At 59.3% G+C, this 17,408-nt stretch overlaps 1 protein-coding gene and 1 long non-coding RNA gene across 3 annotated transcripts; one reads left to right on the plus strand and one right to left on the minus strand.

Annotated features, from left to right (window-relative positions):
* Window positions 1-493: 493 nt before the first annotated feature.
* On the plus strand, window positions 494-9,100 carry SLC25A10 (solute carrier family 25 member 10). Of its 2 annotated transcripts, XM_032429529.1 has the most exons (11): window positions 494-714; window positions 3,253-3,372; window positions 3,952-4,066; window positions 4,152-4,200; window positions 4,428-4,469; window positions 5,119-5,162; window positions 5,287-5,357; window positions 5,648-5,740; window positions 6,088-6,165; window positions 6,907-6,963; window positions 7,306-9,100. In XM_032429529.1, the coding sequence occupies exons 1-11, from the start codon at window positions 622-624 to the stop codon at window positions 7,405-7,407; spliced, it is 864 nt and encodes a 287-aa protein (XP_032285420.1). In that variant the 5' UTR covers window positions 494-621; the 3' UTR covers window positions 7,408-9,100. The 2 variants fall into 2 exon arrangements, with proteins under 2 accessions (XP_032285420.1, XP_032285421.1); XM_032429530.1 differs by lacking the exon at window positions 3,253-3,372.
* Window positions 9,101-11,269: 2,169 nt separating this feature from the next.
* On the minus strand, window positions 11,270-14,815 carry LOC116648120. Its single transcript, XR_004302445.1, has 3 exons — window positions 14,762-14,815; window positions 12,598-12,807; window positions 11,270-11,929 (listed from the first exon to the last, which is right to left on the minus strand). It is a non-coding gene; the product is annotated as an uncharacterized LOC116648120 (long non-coding RNA).
* Window positions 14,816-17,408: the final 2,593 nt, after the last annotated feature.

Consider the following 17,408-nt stretch of genomic DNA (forward strand, 5'->3'; position numbering starts at 1 on the left):
CCCCAGGGCCTGCGTGGCGGAGCTGGGACACTGGGTGCAAGGTCAGGGCCGCGACTGGGGCTGGGCTGTTTGCAGGAGGCCGGCCTCCGGGAGTGGCAGGGACTGGCCGAGCGCCGAGGCCGCTCCTTGGCGGTGACCTTCGGAGACCTGCCCTAGGCGTGCAGGTGACCCTGGGGCGGCCGGAGCAGGGCGGGGTGGGGGGACGCCAGGTTCCCGGGGGGAGTGGAGCAGGCCACCCAGCAGGCTCCCTGGGGTCGGTGTGGGCCCCCCCCCGCCACGCCCTAGCCCCTCGGGCACAGATGCAGGCCGCTCGGCGGTGCCCACTCGGCTCCGCTGCTGGGCCACGGCCGCTTTAAGGCGCTGTCCAGCCCCCAGCTCGAGGCGGGGTCTAGCTGGCCCCGCCCCTGCCCTGGCCCCGCCCCCAGGGCCGCGCGGGCGCATTGGCTGCGCCGGGCGCGGGTGGCGGGTGGCGCTTTGAACTCGGCGCGGGCGGCGGTGCGGGCCGGGGTCCGGGGCGAGAGTCGGGGTCCGATCGGGGCCGGGCGGAGGCCGGGTCCGGGGTGTGGGCAGCAGGAGCTGCAAGCGGGCTGCCGGCGCTCCTGGGCGTCCGCGGTGCGGGCCATGGCGGCGGAGGCGCGCGTGTCGCGCTGGTACTTCGGGGGACTGGCCTCCTGCGGGGCCGCCTGCTGCACGCACCCGTTGGACCTACTCAAGGTGAGGGCGGCGCGGGCCGGGCGGGGGCGGGCGCGAGGCCGGGGGTTGGGGGGGGCGCGGGGGGCCGCCCACGCCTGGGCACTGACCTGCCTGGCCCTGCACTGGCCCTGGAAGGCGTGAGACTTGGGGCCGCCTTGTGGTTCACTGCCCCCGCCCGGAGACCCTGCCCACTCCGGGGTGGAGGTGCCCGTTGTCGGGACCACGGGCCGTGTTCCAGCCCCGGTCGTGCCCCATACTACCTGTGTGACCTCGGGCTAGTCGCTTGGCCTCTCTGAGCCAATTTCCATCCCGCAGTTTTGAGGACAGGAGTTCTGCCGGGTTTCGAGTTGAGGGGGTGGTTCTGTGGGGCGCACACATGTTGGCTCTAGCACACCCAGGGCATGGACCAGGTGCCTCCCTGCCTGGTGGGTACCCAGCACACAGTGAGGGAATGGCACACGTAGCCTGCGCTATGTTCCCTGGGATCCCTGCTTTGGGCTGCTTCCTCCTGGACTGGGTGGGCACCTGGAAGCCGCAGGTCCTGCACCCACACAGGTCCTGCTCTGTGAGGGTGAGCAAGAAGCATTCACACTCATTTTACTTTTTTTTTAGGAAAAATGCTTATGGGGCAGTATGACACAGAGCTTCTCTTGTCTCCCAGGGCCAGCCGGGGGGGCTTGTTTTCTGCCCCTTTCTCACTACAAAGAACAAAGAAGAAAGGGCCGATGATGCAAAGCCTGGTCGGCCCAGGAGGCCCTGTCCTGGGGAACCTGGGCTGTGGGCACATGGGACCTGTGGGCCAGGGGGCAGCTCCCTGGCCACCTCCTTCCCTACCCCCACCCAAAGCAGCCTGACCCCCATACTCACCCCCTGGGAGGGATTGGCACCTGTGGCCCTGTTGACCCAAACCTCAGCCTCTGGCCAGGCCCCCACCCCAGCCCCTCCTCCACCTGAGGGTATGTTTCTTTCAGCAACTTTTGTCCTAAATGAAGGAGCATTGACTTCTCTAGTAAAAATGCTCACCTCCAGCTAGAAGGATTCGCAGCCGTGGGGGCTGAAGGTGGTAATAGCCCCATTGGCACACCTGAGACCTGGCATGTCCTGGGAGAGGCCTGCATGCTCCTAGTAGCCCCCAGGGCCTGAGAGGGGGCTAGGAGGAACAGGGCCAGGCCTGGAAGGTGCTGTGACCACCTGGGAGAGGAGGTGACAGTGAACTGAAAGGTGCTTCTTGTTTTGAGAAAGGAGGAGCCTCCCCTCATGTCTGTTTTATTTTGCTTTCCCGATGCCCAGGCAGGTACTGTGCCGCCTGCGCCGTGCCCACCGTGGGGCCCTGGAGGGTTAGGCTCTGTGTCCGATTGTGGCTGGGCACAGCTTTAGGGGCCCTTGGAGCGGCCCAGAGCCCCCTGTCCATTGTCCAAGGCTCCTTTGGGCATCACTGCCCCATGCCCTGCCCCCCGGGTGCTGTTTTGCTGCAGAATGCTGCCAGGAGGGTCAAGGGCAGCAGGCAGCCACAGGACGCTGACTGCTGTCTGGCCCAGGGGTACTCAACCCCCCTGCGGCAGCAGGGAGGACAGCTTTGGAGGCAGGCCTCCCTGGGAGGCCCTGGCTGAGCATGTTGCCCTCGACGACGTGGCCACTGGAGAAATGATTTACAGCTCTTTGATGTCTCCCTTTGCCCCGTGCCCTGGCTCAGTCCTCACAGCTGCTTCTCGCCTGGACAAGGGCTGCTTCCTGCGTGGACACCTTGCCCCCAGGCCCAGTGCCCTCTGTCCTGTCCAGCTGGCCGATGTGGCTGAGTGGAGCACAAAGCCCTCTCCGTCCCCACCCACTTTCGCTGCCCTACCACCCAAGCCCCTGGGCGGGGACAGAGAAGGAAGGGAAAGGTGCACCCACTGAGCTACTTAATCCTCATAGCACACTGAGGGAAACTGAAGCAGGAGGGTCCGTAACCTGCCCAGGGAGGCCCAGCCAGAACACGACTGGGGCTGGACAGAGTGGGGTGTACGGGGACAGATTCCAGGGTGGCCCTCCCAGGAGTGTCCTTTCCCCTCTCCCCCATCGGACTCCCAGCATCTCTTCCAAGCCCACCATGTTTCTTCAGCCTGTCTCTGAGTCCCCACAACTTCTGATCCCTCTTGAAAAGTGGCATGGCTAAGAAATGGGGCTCTGGAGTCACCTTGCTGGGGTCTACATCCTGCCTCAGTGTCCTCATCAAAATGGGACTGATGACCCCCACTCCTGCAGCAGGTGCCGTGAGGACTCAGACACATAGGTGAACGATTTCTCACGGGCCTGGTGGGCTCACGTGTCAGCCGGCATTGTTCCTTGTAAAGCAAAATAGTGTGGACTAGAGGTTGATGCCAGGTGTGGGCGTGGAGTCCCATCTAACCCAGCTGGGCACCCTTAGGAGACCTCTGTGTCTCCCTGTGCCCGTTTCCCATCTCTAAACCGGGGTGCCGAGAGGACCCAGCCCGTGGGGTCTTCGTGTGGGCGAGGGCCTGAGGGAGCCGGGCTGGGCGGGCCCTGCGGCGGGGCGCGTGAGCAGCTGTACCCCGACAGGTCCATCTGCAGACGCAGCAGGAAGTGAGGCTGCGCATGACGGGCATGGCCCTGCGGGTGGTGCGCTCCGATGGCGTCCTGGCGCTCTACAACGGCCTCAGTGCCTCCCTGTGCAGACAGGTGCCTCCGGGGCTCCCCCCTCCCGGGACGGTGGGTGGCTAGGACTCCCGGGAGGGCACTTCTGCCTCCCAGGGCTCCCCCCCCGCCCCCCCCGCTGCGAGGTGAGGGCTTCCCTAAGCCCTGGTCCCAGAGCCCATGCAGGTAGAGGGAAAGACTGGTGTCCCTGGCCTGGACTCAGACGCACTGTGGGTGCCCTGTGGGCATGGGAGTTACTTTGTCCTCCTTTTCAAGGCTGAGTAGGAGAAAGGAACCACACGGCCCCAGGAGTCGGCAGGGTGTGGTGGCCTGGGATGTGCTTCTGCCTTCCACCGGGCCAGCCCTGCTCTCACAGCTGGCTCAAGACCTCCACTTAGACATGGGGAAACTGAGCCTGGGGAGGGAAACTCTGGACTCTACCAGCCCCGGGTTTGTGAATTGGCTCAGTCACTTGCTGACTGTGTGGCCTTGGGAGGGTCCTTCACTGTCCCCACGGCCCATTTCGTGATGATTGTGCACCAGAAGGGCTGGGGTGGGGAGGGCCGACATGCCCAGCAGGGTTCCCCCACGTGCACCCTCTGAGCTGGGCCCCTTTTCCCCCAGATGACCTACTCCCTGACTCGGTTCGCCATCTATGAGACCGTGCGGGACCACGTGGCCAAGGGCAGTGAGGGGCCCCTGCCCTTCTACAAGAAGGTGCTGCTGGGCTCCATTAGCGGTGAGCTGCCAGCCAGGCCGGGGACGGTGGGCGCAGGTGGGCACTGCAAGTCATCACATGTTGGCTCTGGGGTCTGTCACCCCAGGTTGCATTGGAGGCTTCGTGGGGACTCCCGCAGATATGGTCAATGTCAGGTCAGTGCGTGCCCCCACCCAAGGTCAGGGTCTTTCCCGACTTCTGACGGGGCGGGAGGCTTACTTGCTAGGGTCTGCGGTGTGTTCAGCCTGGAACAAGCACTCGGACCTTGGGGCCTGGACACGGGGGACTGGGGGGCAGGCCAGGGTGAGCCCCGATGCCCGCCAGCTTCTGTGTGGGGCGTATTTGGCCCCCTGCCGCCCCCCTGAGCCTGTGGCTGTTTCAGGATGCAGAATGACATGAAGCTGCCCCCGAATCAGCGCCGCAAGTGAGTAGCGGGCGAGTTCTGCTCTTGGCTGGGGGGCTGCCTGGGGGGGGGGGGCGTGCAGAGCAGGAAGACCTGAGCGCCTCTGCCAGGCCCCGGCTGGGAGTCCCAAGAGGCCTCGTTGCCTGTGGCGTCACCTGGCCACAGAGGCTGCTGACGGCGCCCTCATCCGCCCGGCGTTGGGAGGGCCTCTGGGTTCTTTCCTGGTGGGGGAATCTGGGGTGGAGGCTGGCTTCTATCCCCCCCTTTCTGATACCTTGTACTTGTTCACAGGAAGGATGGTTTACAAGTTTAAGTGAGGGGGTTTGGGCCTTTAAACAAGTTTGGGGGCTGGGATTTTTTTTTTTACGGTAAAAATACCGTTTTTCATGAAGTCTGAGATCCTATTGATCCCAAGGCTGCCTACGGACGGACGCCCCAGCTAGCGAGCAAGCATTGGCTGCAGTCCGGGGGTAAAACGGGCTCCGGGCAGGCCCCCCCCCCTCCGTCAGGACCAGCCCACAGACAGACTCAGCCTCGGCGGGGGGGGGTCTTCAGGCACTGTTGTCCCCTGACCCCCGTGGCAGCTGCATGGCTCTCCCTGGGGAGGACCCTCCCCCGGGGGCCATGGGCAGGGAGGGCCTCACCCTGGCCCCTTGTCTGTCCCTGGCAGCTACGCCCACGCCGTGGATGGCTTGTACCGGGTGGCCCGAGAAGGTAAGAGGAGCAGGCCCTTTGTTTGGGGGGTCCAAGGAGGCAGAGGGGCCTGGGGAGTATTGTGCAGGACCTGGGGGGAGGCCTGAGGGGTGCGGCTGGGCGCCTGACCTCCTTTTTCCGGCAGAGGGTCTGAAGAAGCTGTTCTCGGGTGCGAGCATGGCATCCAGTCGAGGGATGCTTGTCACCGTGGGCCAGGTGGGGCTTCTGCTGGCGGTGGGCCTCCCGGGGCAGCATCTGGGGGGCCCGCCCTCAGCCCCTGGAGAGGTGCGGGAGGAAGGCAGTGGGCATGGACCACAGGTGGGGGCTGGGGAGGTGGGTAGGCCCCTCCCAGTCCGGGCCTCCCCCGTCTGCCTGGTCACAGTAACTGGAGGTGACCTGCAGAGCAGGCACTTGGTCAGTCCCGGTGATGTCCCTGTGGGCCCCTGTCTACCCTTCCTGGGGCCGGGGGCCATCCCACAGGCCCTGCTCACCCCTCCCCCCCACAGCTGTCCTGCTACGATCAGGCCAAGCAGCTGGTCCTCAGCACCGGGTACCTGTCTGATGGTATCTTCACTCACTTTGTTGCCAGTTTCATCGCGGTGAGTGCTGGGCCTGACTGTTGGGGGAGGCGCGGGGGCGGGGGGAGGCTGAGTAGTCTTGGGAGCTGAGGGTGCCCGGGACGAGGCCGGGGCTTAGAAGGCAGGAGGCTGTGGGCAGGTGTGGCGGATGTCCCTCTCGGGTTGCATACGTACGTGGGCGCTGAGGCCCCGGTGCCCAAGCTGGGATGGTTTCTAGTGTCCCCAGCAGCCCAGGGTCCTATAGCCCTGAGGATGCCTCCGGGGGTCCGGGCCAGGGGCTTCTATGGGGGTGGGTCTGTGGGGAGGATGACGGGTGCCCACGTACTCTGCCCGGCAGGCCCATTGGTGATAAGCCCCCCTCCCCACAGGGTGGCTGTGCCACGATCCTGTGCCAGCCCCTGGACGTGCTGAAGACGCGTCTGATGAACTCCAAGGGCGAGTATCAGGTGAGTGGGGGCTGCAGGCACTGTCCCCCTCAGGAGTACAGGCCTGGGGGCCGGGCCGGGGGACAGGGAGGGGTCCCCACACTGCTGTTATCAGGCTCCAGGCTCCATGGCTGGGTGAGCCCGTGTCCCTGTCCTGGCACCTGGAGGAGGCTTTCTCCCCCCTCCACGAGCACATTCTCCCCAGTTGCTGTTCCCAGCCAGCCATGGGGCTGCCCTTGGTCCTTTTTTAAAGACTTTATTTTTTTTAAGGCGGCTCCACGCCGAGCGTGGGGCTTGAACTCGCGACCGTGAGATCAAGGGTCGCGGGCCCTACTGCTGGAGCCGGCCAGGCGTCCCCCTGTGTTTAAATCTGATTCCTTGGTGTTCACAGAGGCGGCCCGGTCACTGCAGTCAGTGAAAGTCGGTGAGCTGCCTCATTCCACTGGGCAGGCCCAGGACCCGGCTGACCCACAGGCACGCACGGCCACTTCTGTGTCCCTGCTGTGCCCTGCTCCTCTTCCCGGCCCCCCACACGCTGTGGGTGCCCGGCGGGTCCCGTGCCCGCTTCTGGTTTTGCTGTGTCAGCAGGCCGGGTGGCCTTGACCTTCTCGGCTGCTGGCTTCTCCAGCTGTCATGACCTTTGACCGGTCCAGGCCGCTCACTGCACGGGGCCCCTGGCTGGTGCTGGGGGAGGGGCGTGTTATTTGTATTCCGCAAGTAAAATGCAGCTTTTTTTATTGCTTTATTTTGTGTTTTCTGCAGGGTGTTCTCCACTGCGCAGTAGAGACAGCAAAGCTCGGGCCGCTGGCCTTTTACAAGGTTGGGCTGGGCAGGGGCTGGGCAGGACTGGGGGGGACTGGGGGCGGCTGGGCGGGGGCCTGGGGGGGGCTGGGCGGGACTGGGGGGGGCTGGGCAGGGGCTGGGCGGGGGCCTGGGGGGCGCTGGGCAGGGGCTGGGGGGGCTGGGGAGGGCTGTGCAGGGGCTGGGGCGGAGCCAGGGCCATGGTGGGAGGGGCCTGCGGCTGCAGGGGCAGGGTAGGGGGGCCAGCTGGGGCGGGGTCCGAACCGCTCCCCCTGCGCCCCCCCCCCCCGCCCCCGTGGGTGCGGGGGCGGGGCCCTCTCTGGGCTCCCTTCACTTCCTGTTATCCCTGTCTCCGCCCAGGGCCTCCTGCCTGCAGGCATCCGCCTCATGCCCCACACCGTGCTCACGTTTGTGTTTCTGGAGCAGCTCCGCAAACACTTCGGCATCAAAATGCTTTCCTGATGGGCCGGGGAGCGGGCTGAGCGCGGCCCCGGTGCCCTCCTCCCTCCTCCCGGGCCGGGACCTCCACCCTGGCCTTCCCCAACAGGCTCCTGCCCACACCCAGCCTACCTGGGCCTGAGCTCATTCCAGTGACCTCGTCCTCCCAGTGACCTCGTCCTCTCCACCTCCTGCCTGCCCACCCCAGGCTCTCCCCACCTGGTATTCCGGCGGCCCCCCCCCCCGCACACTAATGACTCAGAGGGGAGGTGTCTGGGCCCTGGGTTCAGTTTTCTCTCCTCCCTGAGTAGCCGGTTAACACAAGGTGGGCTGTCCAGGCTTTCTAGAGTCTGGGGCCCTCAGCACCATCTTCCAGCAGCTTCCATCGAGGAGCTGGGTGGCCGCGGAGAGGGGTGCAGACCCCCAGCATGGCTCACCAAACTAGGTGTGTGCATGTGCCCTTTTATTTCTGGAGAGGGACCATAGCTTTTCTGACATTCTCAAAGGTAGCTGTGCCCCGGGAGCTCCGGGGCCCTGGGCAGATGGCACCATGCAGAATCAGCCTGCCCAGGAGGGAGGGTGAGCACATGGCCTGCGGGCACCAGGTCCAGCCAGCCCCCTGCTGCTTCAACAAGTAGTTTCGCCAAAAGCTCTCAAAGCCAGGAGCCTGCTGCTGCTTCAGGGAGCGTGGGGTACGCACGGCGTCCCCGCCTCCCACAGCTCCCAGGCAGAGGCAGGCTGCAGGGTGTCCTCGGGGGCCCACTCCGTGTGGACGGTGGCGTCCGCCCACAGCCGAGACCCAGAACGCCCGCGCCTGAGGTCTGCCGGAGCAGCCCGTCCCCCCGACCCCAGCAGGGGTGCTCTGCAGGGGTGTTAATAAAGGACTGTGAAGTGCTCCACTCCTGGCACGTGCGTGTCGGCTGCTGCGCTGTCCGGGGGCCACAGGACCTGCTCTGCACCCTCCGAGGAGGGCTGTCCGGTTCTGGGGGGCAAGGCTGAGGGCCCAGAGGGAGAAAGAAGCCCAGCCCTGACCGGATACGTTGGGGTGGGCTGTGGGCAGAGGAACTGGGGGGTCCCAAAACCAGGGGAGGAGAGGGGACAGGGGGTAGGCAGGATGTGCGTGTTGGGGGTCTGGATCCAAGTTACCATGGACCCCTGGGCCCTTCTCAGCAGGCACCTGGGCACTGCAAGACTCCCCGCCCCCTGCTTTGAGAGTCCCCTCTTGGCTGTGGGGGGAGCCCTTGGGGTCAGAGTCCTGGGCCCAGGAAGGGGCTGGACAGACCCGGGTTCTCCAGGCCGCAGACCCTTGCACGGACGGGGGGGCAGGAGCTGCTGTGGGGGCCACCCTGAGGTGGACGCTGCCCAGGGCCTGCTGCTGACGCCCTGGTTCTGGAGCCTTTCAAGTGTACGACAGAAGGGGTTAGGCGGCGGCGAGGGCTGCCCGGCTCGGAGCTAAAACCCGCTAAATCTGGATAAGCTGCTACCGCAGCAACCCACACGCACGTGTCCCCCCAGTTCCCCCAGCTCCGCAGCAACCCATACGCACGCATCCCCCCAGTTCCCCCAGCTCCGCAGCAACCCACACGCACGCGTCCCCCCAGTTCCCCCCAGCTCCGGCAGGGAGCACGCACCAGCCCCGCCCCCACCCACTGCATTGTTTGGAAGGCTTGGGGTCATTTACAGATAAATACTTAGACACGTGTATCTAAAAATAGTCTTTCAGGGGCACCTAGGTGGCTCCTCGGGTTGAGTGACTCTTGGTCTCGGCTCAGGTCATGATCTCAGGGTCGTGGGATGGAGCCCCGCATCAGGCTCTGTGCTCAGCACAGAGTCGGCTTGAGATTCTATCTCAAATAAATCCTTAAAAATAGTCTTTCAAAACCTGTGTGTGTGACTCCAGCAGTAATTCATGATACGTGGGAACAGTAATGGTCCGTCTTTACCCTCTACCCTCAAATGTCCGCAATTGCACTTTGAGAGCTGGTTTCCTGTGAATCGGTCCAGGCCTGCGGTGTCTCCTTCCTGTCCTTTCTCTGCTGTTCCTGGGTCCTGCCGCCTCCTCTCAAATTTGGCCCCTTTGCCCCTGAATTTCCTAAAACCGGATCTGGATCCAGGTCCCATTTCTGAGCAAAGGACTTGGTGTGGGGCGTGGTTCCTGCATCCTTGCCGGGGTCTCAGGACCTGGCCAGGTTTGGGGATGGGCACAAAGCAGTCACGCACCTGGGATCTCAGGTGACGTGAGGCTTCTGGGGTCGCGGAGCTGGCGGGGTGGGGGCGCACGGGGGCAGGCACCAAAGAGGGTCCTGGCCAGACCCAACTCTGGCGGTTTGGGCTTGCACACAACTCCCCGTGCCCGGGTCAGAACTCCCACTGAGACAACTAGAACCACAGCCCGATAATAAAACAGGAGGGGTAGGGGTGAGTAAGGCCAGGGGGAAGGCTGCGGCTGCCCTCAGACCCCAGACACGTAAAGGCAGATTTGGGCCACGGAGGGGCGTGTTCCCCTTGAAGCTGCTTCGGTTCCGAGCAAGGAATCCTCTTCGCCTATGTTCATGTGCCCCAGGCAGTCCGGGAGGCCGGCCCCTCACCAGCCTCCATCCAGCCTGTCCCTCCCAGGACCAAGGGGAGAAGTGCCCCGACTGGTTTGGCCAGGACCACGGTGGTGCGGCTGGGTGCAGTGGGTGCGGTGGGAGGGACGCTAGCTTTCCCGGTGCAGGGATGACACGGGGACGGGATGACACGGGGACGGGCGGCAGGCCAAGCCTCTACGGGCAGCGGCTTCCTGGAGCCCGCGCTCAGGGTGCAAGGACGGTGGGAGAGGCCTGGCCGGTCCAGGGGCCCCACGTTCTTCCTCCGTGGGCACTCAAAGCCAGCCTGAGAGCGCGAGCAACGCGCCGGGCCAGCCCCCAGCCTTCAGCCCCGGGGGCACCTGCAGTCCCGAGCCCAGCATTCCGTGGCACCTGCAGTCCCTGGGCCCAGCATTCCGCCTTCGGCCCAGCCTTTTTTTCTTAAAGAAACACTTCATACTTTGCAAAAAGTTACATTCCAAGTATTTGTTGTCAAGAAATTTCAACAAGGGGGCTCAGACCACTCACTGGGAAAGGACATTGCATCATCAAGAAGTGCTGGGCACCTGGACATCCGCGTGCCGCGTGCCGACGCCGGACCCTCACCTCACACGGACACAAAACTCACCTGGCAATGGATCCTACACCTGGATGTCAGAGCTGGAACCGTAACCCTTGCAGGGAGGCACGAAAACCGCCCCCCTGGGAACTCCGAGCTCCTCCCGCAGAGACTGGAGGGCAAGCAGGGGGCCTCGGCGGTGGTCGTGGGGGGCGGCAGGTGCAGCCTGAGTGATGGGTCAGGGCCGCACGGGCTGTCTCTGGCTGCTCCTGGGTGGGGGGAGGCGGCTGGGGCACAGAGAACGGAAGCTGGCGGTTACTGGCCGAGTGCGGGCCAATTGCTACAGCAGCTAAGAAACGTGTCCACACAGACCCTTGGGCAGGAACTACCCCACGTCCACCACCTGCTGACCGGGCCACCAGAATGTGACATGTCTGCAGGACACAGGATTGCTAGGCCATAAAAAAGAAATGAACGTCAAGACAGCTGTTAGAAGGCAGGCGTGCCCCCGCCCACACTGAGGACTGGTGAGGTCTCGCTCCCCCTGCACCCACCAGCCTCCCCCCAGCCCCCACCGCGGCGCCGGCGCCGGCGGACCATTCCCCCACCAGTGCTGCTGGTGACCCAGGCGAGGAAGCCGTCTGTTAAAATGGGACCACAACATGCGAGAAACATTAACGTGTCCGTTTCATATTTTGCTTAGAAGAGAAATAACTAAACTTTGAAAAGAGAATTTCTTTTAAAGATTTTAAGTCCTCTCTACACCAAACATGGGGCTTGAACCCACCACCCTGAGATGGAGGGGCGCTCGCTCTTCCGACCGAGCTAGCTGGGGGCCCCTGCAAAGAGAATCTGATTCCAGGATCATATTAAGGGATGGGTGCAGGCCGCATGTGAGCCGCGTCTGACGGCCGCGCTGGTGTGGATGCTGGGGACGGAAGGGGACAGCCTGTGGTGAGCGCACTCTTCAGAAGCGCCCATCTTGAGCCGGCCCTTCCTGGAATTCTGGATCCTTGAATGAGGCTGGTGTCATCCGGGGCCCTTGGGGACAAGGGTCGATCCCTGAAAGCAGCCCAAAGGCGTGCAGAGGGCCCGACCGGCCCTCGCCAATGACCCCAGGGCCCTGGCTCATCAGCCTCTTCTTTCCGCTCCGTCCGACTGGGGTGAGTTCATGTGTCTATTTATAAATAGTTGGGTTTTTTTAAGTTACCCGCAGACCGCAACACAAACTTGCAGGGTAGGGAAGGCTTTTCTTGGAACAGTACACCTCCCTCCAACCAGACCCTCCCCAGAAACAACCCCGGCCCCCAGACCCGGGTATTCTCCCCCTTTACTGGGCTCTGACGGCAGAACAGCAAGACAGAAGCGCGGCGGGGAAACCACTCGTCAGGGAAGCATTTTCCGTAAGAGATGTTCGTTCCTGAAAGATGACGGTAAACAGGGGAAAGTGGAGTCATGTGCTTCTTCTCCTCCCCTCCTCCTCCCCTCCCCCTTCCCCCTCCCTCTCCTCCTTCCCCTCCTTTCCTTCCTTTACTCCTCCTCCCCCTCCACTCGCCCTCCACGCCCCCTCTTCCTACCTCTTCCTTCCTCCTCCCCTCCCCCCCCACCCTGTCCTCCCCCTCCTGCCCCCTTCCACCACCACCCAACCACCTGGCACCCAGGGCTCAGCTTGTCCTGCTGGTGCTATAAGCCAGAGGGATTTGTCCTGGGCTCAGGTCCATACTCTGTGACTAGCAGGGCCCTTTCTGGGGGACAGGGGGCCCCTCTCTCCTTGGGGGCATAGGCAATCCTGGAACTTGCTGGTCCTGTAGTGTCCATCCTTAGGGCACCTTCTGTGTGTTCTCTAGCCAAGGGTTGCCTCTGTTCTGCTCTTGAAGGGGGTGCTCCTGGCTCCCCAGTAGACCCTGTTAGGCTCCATCTTGACCCTGCCTGAATCTCCAGGGTCCTCATCCACTGCCTCCCGTGGGGCCTAGGGGGCTGCTCCAGGGTGCAGGCCCCAGGGGGGATAATCAGTGGGAGGTGTCCCTAGGCCTTTGAAGACCCAGCTCTGCCTTCTGCTCTGGGATCCCCAGGAAGACTCTTGCCTACCTGGGCTTCATTGCTGGGGCGTCTCAGAGAAAGGCTGGGGTGGGGGCTAGAAGTCTCGGGGTCTTTCAGCCCAAGAGGGTCTGCTCTTTGCCTTTTGTGTGAACCACAGCTTGTCTGGGTGCCCTCCACCCCTTTGTAAATGCTGATTCCATTCCTTACTTCCCTTAGAGGAGACTGGCTTCTGACTCCAGGTCTAAGTGATTCTTCAACCTGAAATATCAGTAACAAGCACGATAGTCTCAGGGTCCTTCCTTCGGCAGTTTTCCTGGAGCAAGATATGGTGGATCTGTGCATCAACTTCTCCATGGCCCCGACCTCGGCTTCTGTTGCACCTTCTAGAACATCTTCTGCCTCAGTTAAAGGGCCTCCCTCCAAAACACCTTCTCCTGCATGGTCTTTGTTTTTTTGTTTTTTGTTTTTTTAAGATTTTATTTATTTATTTGACAGAAAGACAGCGAGAGAGAGAGGGAACACAAGCAGGGGGAGTGGGAGAGGGAGAAGCAGGCTTCCCACTGAGCAGGGAGCCCGATGCAGGGCTTGATCCCAGGACCCTGGGACCATGACCTGAGCTGAAGGCAGACGCTTAACGGCTGAGCCACCCAGGCGCCCCTTCTGCATGGTCTTTGTCCTCCACCCCTGCCCCCCTGCCACTGTTCCCAGCTTGCTGCTATCTCTGTTCCTTCCTTGTCCCCAGGGCGACCGCTGCACCTTGCCCTGTTGTCCCGCTGTGAGCAGGCTACTCCGGAAGTGCCCCTTGCTCTGCTCAGGCTGTCCTCTCTCTCAGTCCCTGGACGGCTTTGTCACCTGCTCTTGGAGAGCAGGTGGTCCCTTGGAGCAATTCCCTCTCATTCCCTTTGACTGCCCTTAGTGCCTTCCCCAGATTGGGCATTTGCTCTGGCGTTCCAGGGCTTTCCTAGAGAAAATCAAAGAACCAAAAAGTGTTTCTTTGGAAAGGTCAATAAAATTGACAGACTTCTAGCAAGACTGACAAAAGGAGGTATCACGACAGACCCTACAACACCGAACAGATGTTAAGGGAACAGAATGAACAACTCTACACACATACATTTGGCGACTTAGATGAAAGGGAACAATTCTTAGCAGAGCACAAACTACCACAACTTTTCCAACTTGAAGTAGATCATTTGAACAGCGTTATGAATATGAAAGACATTGAATTCATAACTTTAAAACTCCAAAGAAAGAAATCTCTAGTCCTGATGGTTTCGCTGGAGAATTCTGCCGAACACCGGAAGGACCTTATAGAACCTCTTCCAGAAGCTGTCCCACTTGATTTAATGGAACTAGTATTGCCCAGATGCTGTAACCAGACAACGCAGAATAAAAAAACTACAGACAGGGGCGCCTGGGTGGCTCAGATGGTTGGGCGTCTGCCTTCGGCTCGGGTCGTGATTCCGGGGTCCTGGGATCGAGCCCCGCGTTGGGCTTTCTGCTCGGCGGGGAGCCTGCTTCTCCCTCTCCCTCTGTCTCCCCCCAGCTCATGCTCTCTCTCTCTCCGTATCTCTGTGTCTCAAATGAATAAATAAAATCTTTAAAAAAATATAAAAAATTTAAAAAATTTTTAAAAACTACAGACAAACATCCCTCGTGAATACAAATGGGAAAATCCTTAACAAAACATTAGCACCTAGCACTTGGCAGCACCATAATCAAGTGGGCTTTATTCCAGGGATGCAAAGCGGGTCCAACGTTTGAAAACTCAATGTAATTCATTGACTAAAGTAGAAGAATTGACAAAATTTGACAAAATTCAACTCCTATTCATGATTTTTAAAAAACTCTCAGAAAGCTAAGAATGAGAGGAGCTATAACAACAAGATTGAGAACGTCTCCCAAAAGCCCATGGCTAACATTACACTTGACCGTGGGAGACAGAGGGCTTCCCCCGAGGCCAGAGCTGGGCCAGGCGCCTGCTTGCTCAAGTTCAGCACAGCCCGGGAAGTTCCAGCCAGCGGCAAGAAAACGAAACAAAAGGCACACATAGAAAGGAAGAAATAAAACTATGCGGAAAACCCCAAGGAATCTACAAAAAGAAAAAAAAAAAAGTCCTCCTAGAACTAAATGTTTCTTTTAAGTATAAAAAGAGAAGTTTTTCAAAAGAGTAACATATGCTTAAGAACTAAAATACACACTCCTAAATTACCTCGCTGCCGAAGAGAAGATCACAGGGGAAACCACGAAAACTTCTGAAGGACCCACAGTGAAAGTACAACCCAGCAAAATGGGAAGCTGCAGCGAGTAGCCCGGGAAGGGACGTTTACAGCCTGAAAGGCACTTCTTACAAAACTGAAACAGCGCCTGAGCATCCAACTTCGGCAGGTACAACAAGAGCGGGGTGATACCCAGAGAGAGCAGAAGGAAGGAAATACTAAAGAACAGAATGAAAGGGCGCCTGGGTGGCTCAGATGGTTAAGCGTCTGCCTTCGGCTCGGGTCATGATCCCAGGGTCCTGGGATCAAGTCCCGCATCGGGCTCCCTGCCTCTGCCTCTCTGTCTCTCTGACTCTCATGAATAAATAAATAAAACATTTAAAAAAAAAAAGAAGAACAGAATGAAAGAGAAATCAACGGACAGAAACTCAAAGCTGACACTTCAAAAAGACATGAAATAATCCAAGCTCTGGCGGGACCAACTGGGGGCATCGAGGGAGGACACAAGTCATCGGTGAAAGAGAGCGCACTAAAGAAATACTGGGGATTGGAATTATGAGCAAATGCGACCCACGGCTCCATTATGTGGAAGATAAGGTTGAGCAGATAACAATCTAGGAAACTATAGACAGGCAGGATACCCCATCGGAGAGTGGCGAGATATGCCAACAGAACTCTGGCCCCAAACGGCCAGGACTTGGTCAATAACCGTCAGCTTCCCCAATCTCCACCCCAGCTCCCCACTCAGGACCGACCAGACAGAGCCAGGGAGCCCCCCTGACCCATCCCACAGATTGCGCCTCTCCTTAGACGCCCGCAGCTCCCCCCAGGCCAACAGCCTCGGGTCAGGCCGCCCCCGAACCCCCAGTCCTCCGCCTGCCCGCCTTTGAGTCTCCGCCAAAATGCAAGTCACGGTGGCTTCCTCCTCGCTGGAGCGAGCTCCGAGAGCCCGGCCCCTGCCTGTCCTCGCGTGGACGGCCTTCTTCCACGTCCACGATATGTATCCATTGCCGGAACTCGCACACGTGGGCACACCAGCTCTAGCTGGTTTCACAGGTGAATTTTTATTCAACGTTCATGGACTGTTTACGGGATAGAAAAATCCCGGTCTTAAAATTTTCACAGAAGGCTAGCATGAGCTCAACTCCAAAATGAACATTAGTAGACCAATCTCCTTCACTACTATAGTGCAGAGAGCCTAAATAGACTGTTAATAAATTGAAATCAGCTACATATCAAAAATGTTAGCCCTCGTGACCTCACTGGGCTTACAGCAGGATTTCAGTGTCAGGAAACCGATGGGCGCGTTCCTCATTACACATTAGAGGAGGGGGAATGCACCATTATCTCAGGAACTGCACAAAGAGCACTTGATACATTTTAATACTCATTTGCCATTTTCTAAAAATCTCTTAGCAACTCAGGAGTAGAAAGGCATTTCCTTGATCTGATAAAGGGCATTTCCTTAAAAATATATAGCAAAATTAAAATATAAATTTATAAGGATAGACATTTGATTATTTAACAATCTTTTACAATTATGCATGATAAAAATTTCTTAAACAAATGTATAAACACACACACAAATAACAAACCAGAGACAACATTTGCAAAGTATGTGATAAAAAGTTCCTAATTTACTAATTGCTCCTACAAATCACTATACTAAGAAACCTGATAGAAAAACAAGCTAAGATTGTTAATCTTTATGGGCCATAGACCTTGCATTAATTGGGAGTCTTCTGATCACATGGTACAGAAACAAGGTTCAAAATGACTTGTACAAAAGAAAATGTATTGGCTTACAAACTGAAAAGCCTGGGTGTCAGCCTTCAGGCATGGCTCGATCCAGGTTCTTCACCCATTCCTCTTCTCCTTCCTCAGTCCAGCTTTCCTCTGCATGGCTTCATTCTCAGGCAGCCTCTCCTCAAATGGAGGCCACATTCCACCAGGTCAGATTCCTCATGGAGAGGGGGAGAGCAAAGACTTGGATGACCTCTCCCGGACGCCACCCGACTCAACTCGGCCAAGCCTGAGTTTCCAGGCTCCCTTAGCCCCAAGAGTGGGGAGAGGGCCCCCAAAGGAATACCAAGCTGCTGCTCACAGAAAAGCAGGGAGAGACTGGACAATGTTCTGCAGGCAAAGGCTTTGCCCATCGCAACCCTATCTAGAAATTAAAACAGCAATGCAATGTTACTCAGCCACACCTAGAATGAAATCCTGCCATTTGCAACGACGTGGACGGAGCTGGAGGGTATTATGCTGAGTGAAAGAAGTCAGTCCGAGAAAGACAATTACCATATGATCTCACTCATAGTGGTGTTTAGAAACAAACGAGCAAAGGGGAAAAGAGACAAACCAAGAAACAGACTGCTCACTACGGAGAACACCCTGACGGCTACAGAGGGGAGGTGGGGGGGCAGGTGACGGGGCTTCGGGAGGACGCTTGTTGGGACGAGCAGCGGCTGACGTCTGGAAGCGTGGACTCACTGTATCGTACCCCCACGTCTAATCTCACACCGGATCTTAACTAACCGGAATTTAAATAAAAACTTGAAACTACAAGAAAGAAAGAAAGAAAGAGAGAAAGAAAGAAGGAAGGAAGGAAGGAAGGAAGGAAGGAAGGAAGGAAGGAAGGAA

This window comes from Phoca vitulina, unplaced genomic scaffold, assembly GCF_004348235.1.
Source record: "Phoca vitulina isolate PV1807 unplaced genomic scaffold, GSC_HSeal_1.0 scaffold41, whole genome shotgun sequence".
Classification (NCBI taxonomy): Eukaryota; Metazoa; Chordata; class Mammalia; order Carnivora; family Phocidae; genus Phoca; species Phoca vitulina.

Bases quoted from the DNA above. Each gene is read 5' to 3' on its own strand.
- SLC25A10 (XM_032429529.1), top strand. From the start codon at position 622: ATGGCGGCGGAGGCGCGCGTGTCGCGCTGGTACTTCGGGGGACTGGCC. The intron at 4,067-4,151 runs GTGAGCTGCCAG...CTGTCACCCCAG, and splicing joins GCTGCTGGGCTCCATTAGCG to GTTGCATTGGAGGCTTCGTG. The intron at 4,470-5,118 runs GTGAGTAGCGGG...TGTCCCTGGCAG, and splicing joins CCCCCGAATCAGCGCCGCAA to CTACGCCCACGCCGTGGATG.